Below are 17,309 nucleotides of genomic sequence, written 5' to 3' on the forward strand. Positions count from 1 at the left end.
GGGTCTTGTCCGGTGCTCGCTGTGGCTTGACCCTTCGAGGCAAATGAGAGTGGGAGCAGAGGTGGGTGCTGTGACCCCCCCCCCGAGTCCATAGCAAGCCCCTCTTTGGCCGATACATCAGTCTGGACTGCTCCTGGTTGATCTTACCTCTCCTTTTGCCCCCAACTAACCCCCCTTTCTTCCCCACCTCCTCTTTCCCAGAGACTTCTGCCTGCCTGGGACTGTGATGCTTGTCCCTTCGCTCTCCGTAGTGTGTGTCACGCTTGTCTGTGCAACTCCAGTGGGCAGGGGCTCCGCGGGGATTGCAGCTCCTCTCCCCAGTGTCCAGCAAAGCACCGTGTGCCTTTTGGAAGCCCTGTAGGGCTGTCTGTGCTCAGATGTGGTTCTTCTCTAAGAATTCCTCCCCTGTCTCCCTGTGGAGTTGATGCTGGAGCCCGCTGGGTGTCGTGGGAACAGATCGACGGGGCGTGATGAGTTACGAAGCAGCTTCAGAACCTCTTCCCCATATCCACAGGCAAGGCTGGCAGGAGAGCTAGGTGTCCCCAGGGCTTGGTTAGGTTTCCGCACAGCCTGGCAGCAGGTGAGGGATCATGCCCTTGAATCTGTCGGGGTGCAGAAGGAGCGTTTGTGCTCCGTGCCTCGGTTTCCCTGCCTGGAGAAGATGGAGAAGGGCCAGGAATCAAAGCAGGTCTTGATTTATAGCGCAGCCTAAGGTCCTTGCTCGGTAGGTCCTCATTATATCCACCCACGTCCGAATTGGTGCCAAAACTCCCATTGACATCTGCAGGTGCTCGGGGCTGTGTGGGAAATTTCACAGGCTGAGGTTCAGGCTGCGAAGGAACTTCATGTGCTGCATCTCTGCAGGTCTGCTTGCTTAAGAAGGGCGAGAAATGTCAGGGCAGTGTTCTCCATCGGGCCTGGCACCTCCCTGCGCTCTCACTCGCTGCTCGCTTGCTCCCCGAGACAAGAGTGTGAATTTGGGTTTCAAATGAGCGCATGTAATTGCTTCATGCCTAGCTCGTTGCGTCCTTACTGCCTAGTTGTCTCCAGCAAAGGCGCTTTCTCCGTGCAAGCCTGTGTCTCTGTGCTGGGGGGACATGGTTGTGGTACAGATGTTGTTTTTAAAAACAAGTGAGACGCAAGCAGGAGATGCGAGCAGCATCGCAGGGCTAAGCACAGCGGGGAGAGGTTCCTGGTCCTTGGGAACTGCTCAGAAACTCTTCAGCTGCGGGGGAGTTCACAGGGATTGTGGGATCGATTCCGTGAAGTTGGGGACGCAGTTGAAAAGGCTGGGTCGAAGGGGTGGCCATGTGCCTGAACTGTCCCCCTCTTCCCTCTTCCTTTGCAGACCGTTGGCTCTAAGTTTTGACTTGGAAGGTGCTTCCCAAAGAGCCAACTCCAAAATTCAGGCTTGCCTGTGCCCACGCTAGGGGCCGTTTTCTCCCTGGTTGCCAGCGCGCAGCCGGACTCCTGGGGGGTCGAGCCTTGCTCTTCCTCTGTAGATAAGCCACCGTGGTCCTAGCAGGGGACAAAAATGGACCTGTTGCCCCTGTCCACTGCGTGCCACGCCAGCAGGTTCCGCAGGGCTTTGTCTTTCCCACCGCCCTCCGGCTCTGTGCTTGCCTCGCTGTTTGGGGTCGGTGCGGCTGCGCTGTCTCCGCCTGTTGCATCCATCTCGCTTCGGCCGCGTTGTCTGTTCCTCATATCTGTTTTGTCACGTGTCCTCGTCAGTGTTCAGCACGGATTAAACCTGTGTCCTTTCCTTGCCCCAGGTCCTCAGGGCTTTTCTCTTGAGTCACAAGAAAGGGTCGTTGGGCAGTGCTGGGTCTGTTCCCAGTGGCACGGCTGGTCCTGCCTTTTAGCTGCCTGTCTTGGCGTCTGGATGGTGGAGGCCATTCCTGGAGGAGCATGCCTGCCTTCAGGGAGCGGGCTGGGGACCGGGGGGAACCGCACGGCTTTCCCTGCGAGCAGTTGCAGAGCTGTACCAGGGAGTGGGACTCAGCCTTTTCTCTTTGCTGTCACCATCGGGGCTGGCTGCTCACCTCGTCGTCACCGCCGGGCATATTGCAGGGAAGATGGCACTTGCTCGACCGGCTTTGATTAAGCAGCTCCAGTGAGTGAGCAGAGGGGACTGCTGCCTCTCAGCCTCCAGCCCACGCTGCGGGGCATTTCCCATCCCCAGGGAGCCTCGGGGCTCTGCTCCTAGAGCCACGTGCCCGAGGACTGGGCCGAAACAAGGACACCAGGTCTCTTCATCCTGCCGCCCAGCAGCTCCCTGGCCCTTCCAACACCAGCTTGCACGAGGAGGGGAAGGGAGATGGAGCTGCTGGGGAGAGGAGAGAGACGGGCTGTGTGTGAAGCCAAATTGTAGAATATCTGAAGTTGGAAGGGACCCGTAAGGATCATTGAGTCCAACTCCCTGCTCTTCGCACGACTACCTAAAACTAAACCGTATGGCTCTGAGCGTTGTCCATGCAGGTGTCCTCTCCAGCCAGATCTTCCTGGGTGGGACCACAGGGGGTGTTAGGATGAGCTGTTCAGTGTGATCCTGAGGATGTGGCACCTCAGTGAAGGGAACTACCCCTGTGTGAGCTTTTTGGCTATTGAAGGTTTGGCAGCCAGTGCCAGGTACTGCGTGACGATGTAGCGAGTGTCCTGGAGGCACCAAGACCCACACGGAGGAGGGCTTTGTGCTGTCTCCTGCCTTTCCCTCTGCCACAGAGCTGGTCATTCAGATCCGACTTCACAGGCAGGCTCGTGGCACCGCTGCTTCCCGGGAAAAGAAGGGCCGGGTCCCCTTCTGGCAACGAGGGGCCTCACTCTGTGTTGCCCTCCCTCGGCACATGATGCTCGTTCTTGACGCTGGCTGGGAGCTGCTGGGGAGACCCAGACATGGGGGTTTGGCGCGGAAACCCGCGGGGCTGATCCCACCTCTGGCTGGGATGGAGGAGACGAGGCGGGAGTCCTGTTCCTGGCGTGCGGGGAGAAGATCTTGTGCCTGCTTCCCATCCCTAACCTCTGCCGAGCATGGGGAAGATGCTGAGCTGGGCATGTCGGGGTGGCATGGAGGGTGCAGGGGCTGGGCTGGTGCCAAGGCCAGGAGCTCTGTGCATTTGCCACGGCTTGGGGGAGGCCGGCGCGGGGCTGCGGCTGGGGATGCTGGCATGCCTCGCTGTGCACAGTGCCCCGGGGGAGCTGGGGGAACCGCGGACTGAGACCCGTGCCTTTCTCTCCTGTCCCCTCTGCAGACCTGGGGACACCCAGCCCGTGCCTGAGCGTGGAGTGCACCTTCGGGGCCACGTGCGTGGTGAAGAACCAGGAGGCCGTGTGCGAGTGCCAGCAGGTGTGCCAGGGCCGCTACGACCCCGTGTGCGGCAGCGACAACCGCACCTATGGCAACCCCTGCGAGCTCGACTCCATGGCCTGTGTCCTCAAGAAGGAGATCAAAGTGAAACACAAGGGGCCCTGCGGTAAGAGCTGATCTCTGGGGGGTTCCTCCTCTTCTTCCCGCTGCTGGCCACGGCTGGGCTTGCTTGCAACCATGAGTGTGGCCCCAGCCGTGGGGAGATGGGGCCGTTGGGGTGTCTTTGTGCTTTGGTTGCCACCACGTGTGCGGTCCCATCTGTGAGCGCTCTCTGTGCCATCACAGCTTTGCCAGTGAGAAAGTGTTTTCAGAGAGACACATCCTGAGCTGGCCGGGTTCTCCTGGGATAAAATCCACCAGGATGGTCAGGTGGGGTTAGGCTCATTGCGATTTTGTCCAAATACAGTCTTTCGGCCCCTAACCTTCAGGCTGGGTATCAGGAGCTGGTGCCTGGTTTTCCACCCGGGGCTGGTGTGGCATAGCAGTGCCCCTCTCAAAACCGGGCTCAGTCCCTTACGGTCGTTTCCCCACTGAGCTGGGCTGTGCGGTCCTGCTTGGGGAACGTGCTCCTGAGCTGTAAGGGCTTCGAGACAGCCCGGAAAAGGAAGACCTTTCTTCCAGACAAGCAAGACCCCCTCCCCCAGCTTAGCAGGGATCCCAGTGGGATTCAGGTCACGAGAAAATACTGGTACCATCTCTGTGCAGTTATGGGAGAAACCGTGAAGGATGCAAATACATCTGCTGTTGGGCACACGCTGTTATGGTTTGAAGAACCCACAACAATTTATTGTCGCTTAGACAATTATTCTATTACCTGATGATCCCTTCCTACCCTGGAAGAGGTATCAGGAAAAACAAGGAAACCTGAGGGCTGAAATATAAACAGGTTTAATAGAATGTGACTAAATAATTAACGTTAATAACACTAAAGAACCAATATTGATCCTAATACCAATATACGAGAATTATCCTCAGCCCATTCGATCTATAGGAAGCTGTGCACTCCCAGCAGTGACAGCAAATGTCAGACACTGGGAGCGCTGCGGCTTCGGGAGGAAGGGAAGCGCTCAGGGCTCCGGCACCGGGGCACAAAGTTCTCAGCATTGCAGCCATCAACGAAGTGGAAAAACTTCTCCGCAAACTTTATAATTTATATTGAATGTGATGTTCATGGTATGAAATAACCCTGTTGGGCAGCTTGGGTCAAGTATCCGGGTCCTGCTCCTCCTCATCCTCACACATGGCGAGCTTGAAAACACTGAGACCTTGAAACCCGTGTACCATAGCTGGCCAGAAAGTAAATATTTTCACAAATTCAGACACTAGAGCCTTCTAAAAACGCAGTTTTCCCCTAGCATTAGAAGAGACCTTACCGAAAAGTAAAATTACGGAAAGAGAAATTAATTCTGGGTCGCTCAAACCGGGACACGGGCGCTTGAGTCTGCGCACAGACTGCCCTTGGGCAGCCCCTCTCCCGACCTGCGGAGCCCGGCCGCGGCCTCGGGGCTCTCGATAGAAACCTCCCGGCCAACAGTCTGCACGAACCGAGCGGGGGGTTCGTTGCATCTTCCCTCCCCCATGCAAAGGCGGCAGCTGCTGTGTGAAAGGAAAAGAAGAAAAACCCCTCTTTGAGCCAAGTTCCTCGTGAGTTGAATGGCAGAGGAGGGAAGAGGGGTGTTTGTCAGAAGGGGAAAACGAAGCCCTGAATCACTAAATACCCAGGAGCGAGGAGATGTGCTGTCCGGTCTCTCCTGCAAGGAGTGATAGCTCCTTTGCAAGTGAGTTATTACCAAGATAAATGTCTTTTCTGACCCGAGCCTGCCTGCGTGCGCTGTGCGTGTGCGTGCGCTGTGCGTGTGCGTGCGCTGTGCGTGTGCGTGCGCGTGCGCTGTGCGTGTGCGTGTGCATGTGCGTGTGCGTGTGTGTGTGCGTGTGCGTGTGTGTGTGCGTGTGTGTGTGTGTGTCAGGCTGAGGATCCCGCTGGGGGAGGTGGCACGGCGCTCCACATCGATGCTATGTTATACCCGCATCCAGCCCTGCTGGCACCCTGATAAACTGGGGGAGGACAGTATCCCCCTTCCCGGCCGACCACCTCCTCCCGCCTTGCCACGTGTGGATCCTGCCGCCTCTCCCCCCCGGCAGACCGCCCGCTTGCCGCCCGGGATGCTGCGCTCCTTCTCCCAAGGCTGGGAGTGATTTATCACTCCTTGTAATTGCACTCAGCCGCTGCTCTCTCTCCCGCCTCCTATTTAGCTGTAACGGCGTACAGCTCTGGTGACATTTCATCACGGTTACTCCTGGCCCTGATGGCTTTTACGAGTAGTTATTGCCTTTTTGCCCCCGAGCCTGACTCTCCCTCCTCCCGCAGCCCTCGCCTCCGCTCCTTCCCGCGCCCGGCGGCTCCCGCTCCCGACGACGCTGCGGCATCTGCAGGGGCTCGACCCGGGGGCGGATATCGCAGTGGGGTTTTATTTCTGCTCTAGCACTTCATTAGAGAGTGATGCCTTCCTGCCCTGTTGTTTTAACCTACCTCTTTTGCTTTTTTTTTTTTTTTTTTTTTGGCCTGCGCAGACCGTTGTGGCAAGTGCCAGTTTGGGGCCATCTGCGAGGCGGAGACGGGACGGTGCGTGTGCCCCACGGAGTGCGTTCCCTCCTCTCAGCCCGTGTGCGGCACAGATGGCAACACGTACGGCAGCGAGTGTGAGCTCCACGTCCGGGCGTGCACGCAGCAGAAGAACATTTTGGTGGCTGCCCAAGGAGACTGCAGTGAGTCTGGCAAGGTCCCTCTCTTCCCTCGGCTCGCTCCTGCTGGTGGCATTTCGGAGAGCGGATGCTCAACCCCACCGGCTGCCCGGGCCCCGCTGAGCTGCCCTGGCTGTGGCCATCCACTGCTTACCCGTCATTTTTAGCACTGGCAGCCCATGGGTTTGCCAGCCCTTGGAGGCACCTGAGAAACCCCAGGGTTGGGATGTATGAAGGGTCTCCCTAGCGCTCCTCCTGGTGCTTTTATTGCTTATTTTGGGGAACTTCCCAGGAGGATATTGGCTTCAGAATGACAGCCCAGGGGCACCCGGCAGCCTGGCCCTGGGCTGCCGATCCTGGCTGGTCACTTGGAGACCGTGTCTGAGCCTTTTCACCTTCTCTGGCATAGTCTTCCCTTTTGGCTTCACAAGAAGTGGGTATCTTGAGTGTCTCAAGCAGCTTCTCTTTTTCAGCCCCAGCTATGCATCATAGGTGGTATCTGCCCTCTTGGTTACTTGCCTGGGCCAAGCAAAGAAATTGGGCTAAAAACATGTTAATAGCTACCACCAGAACTGAAAGCATCCAGGGTCTATTTGATCAACCAGTTCATCTCAGTAGCTTTCCCCTCCCTCCGTCCCCTGGGGTTAATTCTTCTTTGCTCGTGTGTTTCATCCCCACTCCCCGGCACGGGCAACTGTCTGTGCTAATTTCTTACTGAATTAATGAATTAAAAGCCGTGCCTGGGTTCTTCATTAGGACAAACGCTACTACAGTAAAAGCAATGCTTTGAGCCTCGTAAAACCTGTCCAGCTGGGTCTGTGTTCCGAGGCTGAGCTGTGCATGGAGATCCTCTCTAAATTTGGGAAAGAAGAGCGACTGAGTGTGACAGATGACTCTCGGTGCTCCGTGGGCGCTGTGAGCAGGAGGAGGCTGAAATCACCGTGAGAGTAAATGGGCTTTCTTACTGGTGTCCTAGAAAAAGCTGTCGGACACAACACCTGTGGGTGCTGACGGGAATCAGAAATGCTCAGGACTGTCACTTGGCCATTGCAGAGTCTTTGCATGGTTTAAATAAACAATAACAAACCACTCTGGGGAAGGAGGACTTCTCTCCTTGCCCCTAAGGGCATGGCGTTAGCGGTCCCCAGCTCTGTGACACCGGGCAGCTGGCTGCGAAGGTCCCTACGACACCTCACTGTGGTTCCTCCCTCCCTCCCTCCCGCCCCACAGAGTCCTGCGGCAGCACGGTGTGCTCCTTCGGCAGCAAGTGCCTGGGTGGGCAGTGCGTGTGCCCGCGCTGCGAGAGACAGCCCTTCGCTCAGGTGTGCGGCAGCGATGGCCTCACCTACGACAACCAGTGCGAACTGCAGGTGGCCTCCTGCCAGCAGAAGAAGAGCATCGAGGTTGCCAGGATGGGGCCGTGCGAGGACGGTAGGTTGCCGCCCTTCCTCGGGCCATGGGGGAAAGGGTGAGGAAGGACTGAGGCTGCTCTTCCCTTGCTGCTCTGCTTCGTCCATCCACCACGTGAGCCCCGCTGCGTGGAGCTCAGGCATAGTGCCCTGGACACCCCCAGTGTCCCCAGCACACCAGGTCCCATGCCAACAACCCTCTTCTTTCCTCCTGGCCAGCCGGCCATTGTCACCCAGCATCCCTGCCACCTCCCTTTCCCCTTTGTCTTGCGGTATCCGGCAGTAATGAGAGGTGACGCCACCTAATCGGCCGGGCAAGGAGCTTATCACTGCTTTAATTTCACACTTCAGCGGGTCTTGGCTGGGGGAAACGGAGCGGTTCCTGGGGCAGGGAGGCTGGCTGCCGCTTTGCTTCCCTCTGCCTGGCCTGTGGCCACTATTGACTTGGTACTGAGTGCCCGGGCAGGTCGCGGGGCTGGCTGTACCTTGCTCGGCCAGGCTGAGAACTAAGAACCTGCTGAGCTTTCCCACAGCAGGGGGAAAGCTGTGGGTTAATGCCGGCTGAGTCCGAATAGAGGAGGCGCGTAAACCTCACTGCTCTGATGTGCTGACCTGGTGAGCTGAGATTCGCCGGCTCATTGCACATGTAGTCTAGCTGGAAAGGACTTCAGTGCTACGGCAGCGCTTCGGGAGAGGGGAAGACATAACATGGTGTTTGATCACAGCCCTCCTTGGGGAATTTCAGGTTGATGTCCCTCTGGGAAAAGATCTTAAATAATTCTCTGTGTAATGCCAAATCCCAGCCTTTGATCACTCAATAAAAAGGGCCAGGTTTTCCTCCCTGCTCCCCCTTTTCCCCTTTAAGAAGCCTTTGAAATCAGCCACATGTCTCTCTTGCTGCTGGAGCCCTGAGCATGTTGTGGAGAGGCAGCCAGGCTGGGGACAGAGTTTATATATTGTTAAGAGTATCTGCCTTAACTGAACTTCAAACCAAACCCAAACCCCATCCCTTCCTCTGCTCTGCCCTCCGTGTTTATATTAGCAGCAGCAGTCTCCCTGGTGCATTATGTGTTTGGGAGGGCAGGAGAAGGGGGATAAATCGGATCAAAGCATGGAGTTAAGCTGTCATTAAGTCGAGTGGCAGCCCTTTCTCCTGTGCGTGGCTATTAGCTGTCTGATCTCCAGGTAGCCTGCAGGGTGCTGGTAGCCACAGGCTCCTTGCTTTTGCTCCTGCGGTGATGCTGTAGAGAGGGAGACCTCAGGCCACCTGCTGAAGCATCCCTTTGCAGTTTTCATTATGTAGGCTTAGCACAGTCTTGTGACAGCGGTGGGAGAACCTGCTTTCCCCAAGGGAGAGGGATCTTCTCTGAGATCCAGCCATAAGCATCCTAATAATATACGGGCCCTGGATTCTGGGGTTGCCTCTGCTGAAGAGGTTAAATCTGCTGTGATTTGGATGGGCATGTGCTGCTGTGGGCTGCTTCCCCTGCCCGGGGGGGGGGGGGGGGCTTTGGCCCCATCCCCTCTGCTTTCCCCTAACTCTGCCCTGCTGGGTGGGAACCCCTTCCTCACCGTGGTCCTCCTTCGCTGCAGAGTGTGGCTCAGGGGGCTCAGGCTCCGGCGACGGTAGTGAGTGTGAACAGGACCGGTGCCGGCAGTACGGGGGCTGGTGGGACGAGGATGCAGAGGATGACCGCTGCGTGTGTGACTTCACCTGCCTGACGGTGCCACGCAACCCGGTAAGCGCGCTGAGCAGTTCTGCCTGCTGCAGTCCTCGCTCCCCTCCCCTCTTCTCCCTGGTGGCCTTCCCGCATGCTTCCTGAGCAGGAGAGGGCATCCCATGGATAGGGAACATGCCTCCTTGTGCCGGGGAGTGCCCTGAGCGGCTTCCATCCCTGTCCTGGCAGGTGTGTGGTTCTGATGGTGTGACCTACACCAACGAGTGTGAGCTGAAGAAGACACGGTGTGAAAAACGCCAGGATCTCTATGTCACTAGCCAAGGAGCTTGCCGTGGTGAGTCCCCCGAAGGCAGCCAGCCCCCCCAGGCTGACACAAGCTGTGTGCGCTGGTCCCCCCCAGTTACTGCCCTACAGTAACACATGTGCTTTCCCTGGGGCTAAGCAAGGAAGCGCTCATTACGGATACAGCGGTGTCTGTGTTGGTTTGCTGATCCCCGCTGCATCATTCCCGTTTCATGCCCTGTGCTTTCCCCGGCCAAGGGTAGGACCTCCCCTCATCACCTGTTCCCAGCGTCTCTGCAAGGATCCACGTGGTTTTGCAGGAATGATTCTAGCTGCTCGATCCATATATTGGCAATATAGCCCTGCGGCAGCTCACGTGCCGAAGATAACCTGTACCTCTCTGCCTTCCTCTGCAGCCCTTGCCACAACCCCACCACCTCTCCTGGTTGTGCACTGCAGCCAGACCATCTATGGATGCTGCCCAGACAACATGACTTTGGCGCTCGGAGTGGGCGCAGCTGGATGCCCCAGTAAGTAAATATTGCATTCCCAGCTGGGAGAGCATGGAGGACCTTCAAGGACAGCTGGAAGGCGGGAGAGATCAAGTGGAGGGAGGACTTGGGGTCTCACACCAGGGGAAATAAAGGAAGGTGGACCCTCCCCATTCCTTAGCTAACTAGTGACCTCCCAGGCTCAAAAAGCCTCTGCTTATCCCCAGCTCCAGGCTCACAGCGGGCACGCGTGGAGATGTGCACGCGTGCTTCACCCACTAGTGATGCTTTTGTCCTTTCAAAAGCCCTGAGTCAACTTCCAGGTCTAATCCCCTCTGAAATGCGGGAAGACAGGATGGTGGCTCAGAACTCGTCTGGTGCTGAGTCCCTGCTGGACACCCCAGAAGGTTTCCCTAGGGCCAGACCGTGCCCTCTGTGCCTTCAGCCCGTTGCTGGAGGCTTAGAGCTTTTCAACAGCCTGGGTGACAAAAATATCGCTTGTGTCCTTGCACTGCAGGTTGAGGTGGAACAGAGCTTTCGGGTTCACCTACGGGACCTTCTGCAGGCCACCCCAGGACCAGTGACGGCACTGTGCCGGAAACTGAGCTGACAAATGTTTCATTAATATTTATTAAATAATTATCAGAGTCAGCACTTTAGCAGAAGGCACATTTCGAAAGGCATTAGCAAACTCTTAACAGCTGAGGCTGTGGCCGCCTGTTAGGGAAACACATTACCCCATGGAGACACGATTCACGCCGTGCTTGCGCCCGGCTAATGCCTGCTTGATGAGGACGTAGTGCTGCTTAATGTGCCATATAATTTAAAAAGCAGCAGCATTCCGAGACTGTCCAGAGGTCTCCTGGCAGGGGGTGCGCAGGGCAGGCTGCGGGCCGAGGTGGGCGTGGGAAGAGGGGCCGGCAGCGCAGGGAGAAGCCGGGCAGAGCGATGCTGGGGAGGAGACAAGCGTTTCGCTTGCGGCATCGCCTTGGGAGTGATGTTCCGCTGTGTCTCTGATAGAAGTAGATGGGAGCAGTCTTTTTTCAGTGGTGCCCAGTGACAGGACAAGAGGGAACGGGCACAAACTTGAGCATAGGCAGTTCCATCTCAAGCTGAGGAGGGACTTCTCTCCTGTGCGGGCGGCAGAGCACTGGCACAGCTGCCCAGAGAGGGGGGGGAGTCTCCCCCTCTGGAGCCATTCCAAACCCGCCTGGAACGTGTCCTGTGCCACTGCTGGAGGTGCCCCTGCTCTGACGGGGGGTGGCACTGGGGGAGCTCCAGAGGGTCCTCCCAACCCCCACCACTCTGGGATTCTATGAAGTGCTGCCCCTCGCCCTCCAGTCCATGGACACAGCTTCCCAGCTGACTGGGATCCCATATCCCACCAGTTTCTGTCCCACCTGTGTCCCTGTGTTGGCAGTAAGTGTACATCAGGAGGTAATTGCCACTTAACCAGCGGCTTGAAGCCCCTGGGGCAGATTTATCCATCGCCACCTGGGCTGGACATGCCATTTCCCTGCCTCTGGCAGGCTGGGGGTGCGCACATGTACCCTACTTGCTGCTCCTGAGGTCTCCCTTTCTCTCCAGCTCTGCCCCATGTCCCCTTTCTACAGCTCCCTGTGGATAACGGGAGCGTCTCTTTGTCTATCTTTGGATCATTTCCCTCCATCGGGTTCCTAATTAATGAATTAATAATAAACTTCTAATAGCTTCCTCCCCCTTTGATGTTAATGAGAGAGGAGTCCTTGATGACAGCAAAGCAAGTGGGTTAATCCCTGGGGATTTAGTTCCCCCCTGTCGCTGGGGCAGAGGAGAAGTGTTGAGAGCAGCTGGTGTGAAACCTCCTCCCGCCCGGCGTGAGACCGCGTTCCTGCAGCTCGGTGGCTCGGCAGTCGGTCCCTCCGCCCCGACGCGGCCCCCCTCCTCCTCAGCAGGGACTCAGCCTCACATTCTCTGTCTCTCTGGCTCGCAGGCACCTGCCAGTGCAACCCCTACGGCTCCTACGGGGGAGCCTGTGACCCCGCAACGGGGCAGTGCTCCTGCAAGCCAGGCGTGGGGGGGCTGAAGTGCGACCGCTGCGAGCCCGGCTTCTGGAATTTCCGCGGCATCGTCACCGACAGCAAGAGCGGCTGCACGCGTGAGTGCCGTCACCCCTCATCCCGTGCAACTCGCTCTGTCTCTCTTCTGGCACGGCTCCCCGGGCTGCCCCGTGGGGCTCCAGGCACGGCAGGGTATCGTGCCGTTTAAACCAACGAGCCCTAATGTTGGTCCTGTTGTAATGAAATTCCACAAGGGCGAGTGGAGGGTCCTGCACCTGGGGAGGAATAACCCCCTGCACCAGTACGGGTTGGGGGCTGACCCCCTGGAGAGCAGTTCTGTGGAAAGGGACCTGGGAGTCCTGTGGGACAGCAGGATGCCCGTGAGCCAGCAATGTGCCCCGGTGGCCAAAAAGGCCAATGGCATCCTGGGGGGCATCAAGAGGAGTGTGGCCAGCAGGTGGAGGGAGGTCATCCTCCCCCTCTGCTCTGCCCCGCGGAGGCCACATCTGGAGCGCTGTGTCCAGTTCGGGGCTCCCCGAGTCAAGAAGGAGAGGGAACTGCTGGAGAGGGTCCAGCGGAGGGCTACAAAGATGATGAGAGGACTGGAGCATCTTTCTGATGAGGAAAGGCTGAGGGAGTTGGGGCTTTTCAGTCTGGAGAAGAGAAGACTGAGGGGGGATCTTGTCAATGCTTATAGATCCCCAAAGGGCCGGTGCCGGGGGATGGGAACAGGCTTTGTTCAGTGGTGCCCAGTGACAGGACAAGAGGGAATGGGCACAAACTTGACCATAGGCAGTTCCATCTCAACCTGAGGAGGAACTTCTCTCCTGTGCGGGCGGCAGAGTACTGGCACAGCTGCCCAGAGATGGGGGAGTCTCCCCCTCTGGAGCCATCCCAAACCCGCCTGGACGTGTCCTGTGCCACTGCTGGAGGTGCCCCTGCTCTGGACGGGGGTGGCACTGGGGGAGCTCCAGAAGGCATTTCCAACCCTGACCAGTCTGGGATGCTGTAAGTCACCTCCAGCAGCTATGTTTGCAGAGGTTGGTGACTCGCTCTGTGCAGGAGAGACAGGCTGGCCTGAAGGTGCAGCTTAGCTGGGAGATGGTGTCTCCTTCCATGGACCTGCTCGCAGGGCTGCTAGAGCCCTGGTGTCCCTGCACGTGGCAGGGCAGGCAGGCGCGAAGGAATGGGTTGGAAGTGGAAGGAATGAGGAGGTATTTTTCCCCTCCAGGAATAGCAATGTGAAAACAGCAGTGAACAAAGAGGAAAAAAAGCCCTCTGTTTATTTAAGCTGCAGTGGAGACCCACCCCAAGAAATCCATCAGGAGCCAACTAGGCAGAGGCCACAACAGCCAGGGGGAAGCGGAGTTATTGGGAGGGGATTGCAATCAACGGAGTATGTGGTTCTACCCATCTCTCGCTGAAATCACAGATAGCTCTTTGCTGAGCGGTAGGTACGTCTCAGGCTCCCTCCTGACCTAAGGTCCCGGCCGAGGGACTGAGACCAAGTGTCCTGCTCAGAGGTAGCAAGCTCCATCTGGAGACACCATTGTGCAGGTGAAGGGTAGGAAGGATGCTTTGTGCTTCGGAGAGAGGACAGGCGGGCAAACTCCTGGGTTCCTCTCCCCAAGGAGCGCTTGTCTAAACGCTGACACGTCAGGATGCAGTAGGTGCAGGTCAGAGCCGCAAAGCTGAAATTGGAAATAGGATGTCATCTTTATAACAGCAAAGGCATCACACCGCTGAAATGTCTTCCCAAGTCTGTACTTCATTCGCTCTCACCTGTAGTCTTTAAATCAGAGTGGGGTCTCACTCTAAAAGCAGAATCACAAGCGTCGGTAGGTAAAACCCTCTGACCCCTCAAACTAAACAGACACCAGTGGCCACTCTCTCTTCTACCATGCCTCTCCTTTATCCTGCACCGGGGAGAGGCAGGAGGTCTCCTGGGATGGGTGAACGTAAATCTTTAGTGCTGATGGGAATATGGGTCTGCGGGGCAGAGGTGGGATCACGAGCCGAAGGACCATGGTCAGAGGGTGGCGGGTGGAGGCAGGTTCCTGCCACTGGCGTGGGGTCGGTACCTACAGGGTAGCAGTCAGCGTTATGGTCCACCCCTGGACCCTTCTTGCTCTTCTCTTGGATTGCTGGTGGACCTGTGTGAGTCTACTGTTGGCTCCGCAAATCCACCGGCAAAACGCTGTCTTTTTTCCCTTCTTGCCCAGCCTGTAACTGCGACCCGGTGGGCTCAGTGCGTGATGACTGTGAGCAGATGACTGGGCTGTGCTCCTGCAAGACTGGTATCACTGGCATGAAATGCAACCAGTGCCCCAATGGCAGCAAGCTGGGCATGACCGGCTGTGAGAAAGGTGAGGCATTGCACGGGGCACGGAGAAAGGGGTGCTCGGGTACTGCTGCAGGGCGGCACATGGACTCGTGAAAGAAATGCATCCCCCCACCCTGCGTGCTTGCGCTCGGGGGAAGGGGGCCCTGGCCTCCATTCCTGGCTGGGTTCCTGGTACCCAGGCACTCGTGCATGGCACGGGGGACTGTTCCTTTGCTTGCTGAAAGTGTCTTGTCTACTGGTCTGAACTGCTCTGGCGAGTCCCTGGGAGAGCTAAAACCCACTGGGAGGAGAGAGGGGTTTTGATTCGGCATAGCCTGTTGCTGTATGATTGGTATGTGCTCTGTTGGTCATCTCTTCCCCCCCTTCTCTCCCTACCCCAGACCCATCAGCCCCGAAATCCTGCGAGGAAATGAGCTGCGAGTTTGGGGCCTCGTGCGTGGAAGTCAACGGCTTTGCCCACTGCGAGTGCCCATCCCCGCTCTGCTCGGAGGCCAACATGACCAAGGTTTGCGGGGAGAGGCAGCCGTGGGGGCTGAGCGGTGTGCGTGGGGACGCGTGGCTAGCTCAGCTGCGCCGGGCTGGCGCAGGCAGCGCAGGAGTCTGATGTCTCTCGCCCCCCAACAACAAGAAGCAGACTGGCAAGTTTGCTCGCTGTCTTCGGTGTGTGGGGAAAGGTGACACGCAAGTCGTAGATGTCTCCCAGGGCAACTGGGTGCTCTGTGCCCCGTCTGGCACCTTTGAGCTGCTCTCCCGGGCTTCCACAGCCCACCCTTGGAGTCCCTCAAACCGTCACCGCTTTGCCTCAGAGGGACCCCTGCAAAGCCTCTGTTTCCAGCATTTAGAGACTGGTTTGTTTTGCCGGCGGCTTGGGGGAGGACAGAGGTGCAGCTCCCATTTCCCCTCTGCCTCCCAGGTGTGTGGCTCTGATGGAGTCACTTACGGGGACCAGTGCCAGCTGAAGACCATCGCCTGCCGGCAAGGACAAGTCATCACAGTGAAGCATGTGGGGCAGTGCCACGGTGAGTGTCTGCTGCTCCCGGTGCTGGGGCAGCGCCAGCTCTCTGGCCTAACGCTGGACCTGGGTCTGGCTGACTCTCTCAGCGGTTCCTCAACCGTGTCATGACCCTGCATGGCACAGCAGATGCACTGCCCAGGGCAGGCGCCTGAGGGTTTCACGGAATCACGGAATTTTCAGAGTTGGAAGGGACCTCTAGAGATCATCTGGTCCCACTCCCCTGCTAAAGCAGGATTGCCCGGAGCACATTACTCAGGACTGCATCCAGGCGGGGCTTGAAAATCTCCGGAGAAGGGGACTCCACCACCTCCCTGGGCAGCCTGTGCCAGTGCTCCGCCACCCGAACCATAAAGAAGTTTTTCCGTGTATTTGAACGGAACTGCCTATATTCCAGCTTGTGCCCATTCCCCTCGTCCTGTCACTGGGAACCATTGAAAAGAGCCTGGCTCCATCCTCCTTCAGCCCACCCTTTAGATAGTTGTAAGCATTAATAAGGTCTCCCCTCAGCCTTCTCTTCTCCAGGCTACAGAGTCCCAGTGCTCTCAGCCTTTCCTCGTAAGGGAGGTGCTCCATTACCTCAGTCATCTTAGTTGCCCTTCGCTGGACCCTCTCCAGCAGTTCCCTGTCCCTCTTGACCTGGGGAGCCCAGAACTGGACACAGTATTCCAGTTGTGGCTTCACCAGTGTAGAGTAGAGGGGGAGAATGACCTCCCTCGACCTGCTGGCCACACTCTTCTTGATGCCCCCCAGGATGCCATTGGCCTTCCTGGTGGCAAGGGCAACGAGGACAAGCCATGTTTGTGACCCGCTTCCCAGTGTCACGGCCAGCTTTTCCCAGACCTGCCCCTCTTTACCTACCCTGTCTTGCTTCTCCTTTCAGAGTCCATCACTCACACAAGCCACACCTCACCACCCACACCGCTGCCCACACTGCCCTTGGACAAGTTAATCCTTCCTCCGCCACTGCAGCTCACCACCCAGGCTCCAGAACCCACCGGGCTGGCTACCAGCTCCCTGCTGTTGGAAGCCAGGCCTACTGAAAGAGGCCACCCTACAACAAGGCGCATCACGACTGCCAGACCAGTCACTACACCCTGGATGACCCATGGAGTGTATAAGACCACCGTCCGCCCTCTCTCCACTGCACCAGTGGTCCTGGCCACCACTCAGCCTCCCTACGTTGAATCAGGCAGCGCAGAAGGCAGTGGAGACCAAGAGATGGGCATCAGTGGAGACCAGGAATCTAGTGGGGCAGGCTCTGCCGGTGAGTGTGCGCTTCTTAGGCTTGGCAGGTCGGTTGTGGGATAACCCATAACCCCGTCTCTCGCGATGAAATGAAGCTGTTTCTCAGCCTGATTCTCTGGCACAGAGGTGAGGTCTTACCTCCTGCTGGTGAATGCTCCTCTTAATGCCCTGCAGGGGAAGAGGAGGTGGAGGAAAACCAGGTAACTTCCACCCCAGCCATCGAGAGGGCGACGTGTTACAACACCCCGCTGGGATGCTGCTCTGATGGCAAGACCGCGGCCGCTGACGCGGAAGGCAGCAACTGTCCGGGTGAGTTTGTCCTCGGGGCTGGGCTCTGGGTTCCCTTTCGGCGGTCGGGAGTCAGGCTGAGCTCTTGGAGGGTGCAGGAGAGGGAGAGGTGCCGCTGAAAGCTGCCCGGCGGGGCGAGCGGCGTGGTGCTCTGCTTGCCCGGCCGGCAGTGAGCGTCGTTCTTGGGTCCAGTCCTGGGGACTGGCGTGTCCCTGAGGGGACGTTCATGGGGACGTGCTGAGCCATGGTGGCTGGCAGACATTGTGCCCACCTCCCCCAGACCCCAGCAGCCAGCCCTGGTGCTTGGGTGGGTGCTGCTGCGGACATGGGGAGCCGGGGAACTCTGTCCTTTTCTTCACTAAGGTGACCACTTTCTTCCTTCACTGCTACAGCCTTAAAACTCTGACCGGT

At 57.7% G+C, this 17,309-nt stretch overlaps 1 protein-coding gene across 1 annotated transcript in view; it reads left to right on the top strand.

The window, feature by feature from the left end:
* Positions 1-17,309, top strand: part of AGRN (agrin) — a gene marked incomplete at both ends in the record, with an annotated part of 134,723 nt that overhangs the window by 94,836 nt on the left and 22,578 nt on the right. Inside the window, 12 exons of the mRNA XM_082493355.1 lie at positions 3,249-3,470; positions 5,936-6,130; positions 7,337-7,537; positions 9,109-9,254; positions 9,423-9,528; positions 9,893-10,006; positions 11,940-12,104; positions 14,229-14,372; positions 14,731-14,855; positions 15,264-15,369; positions 16,246-16,629; positions 16,785-16,919. Of these exons, the coding sequence (XP_082349481.1) occupies positions 3,249-3,470; positions 5,936-6,130; positions 7,337-7,537; positions 9,109-9,254; positions 9,423-9,528; positions 9,893-10,006; positions 11,940-12,104; positions 14,229-14,372; positions 14,731-14,855; positions 15,264-15,369; positions 16,246-16,629; positions 16,785-16,919 (2,043 nt within the window). The remainder of the gene's footprint in view (positions 1-3,248; positions 3,471-5,935; positions 6,131-7,336; positions 7,538-9,108; positions 9,255-9,422; positions 9,529-9,892; positions 10,007-11,939; positions 12,105-14,228; positions 14,373-14,730; positions 14,856-15,263; positions 15,370-16,245; positions 16,630-16,784; positions 16,920-17,309) is intronic.

This window comes from Vanellus vanellus (assembly GCF_965231255.1).
Source record: "Vanellus vanellus genome assembly, chromosome: 20".
NCBI classification, from domain to species: domain Eukaryota; kingdom Metazoa; phylum Chordata; class Aves; order Charadriiformes; family Charadriidae; genus Vanellus; species Vanellus vanellus.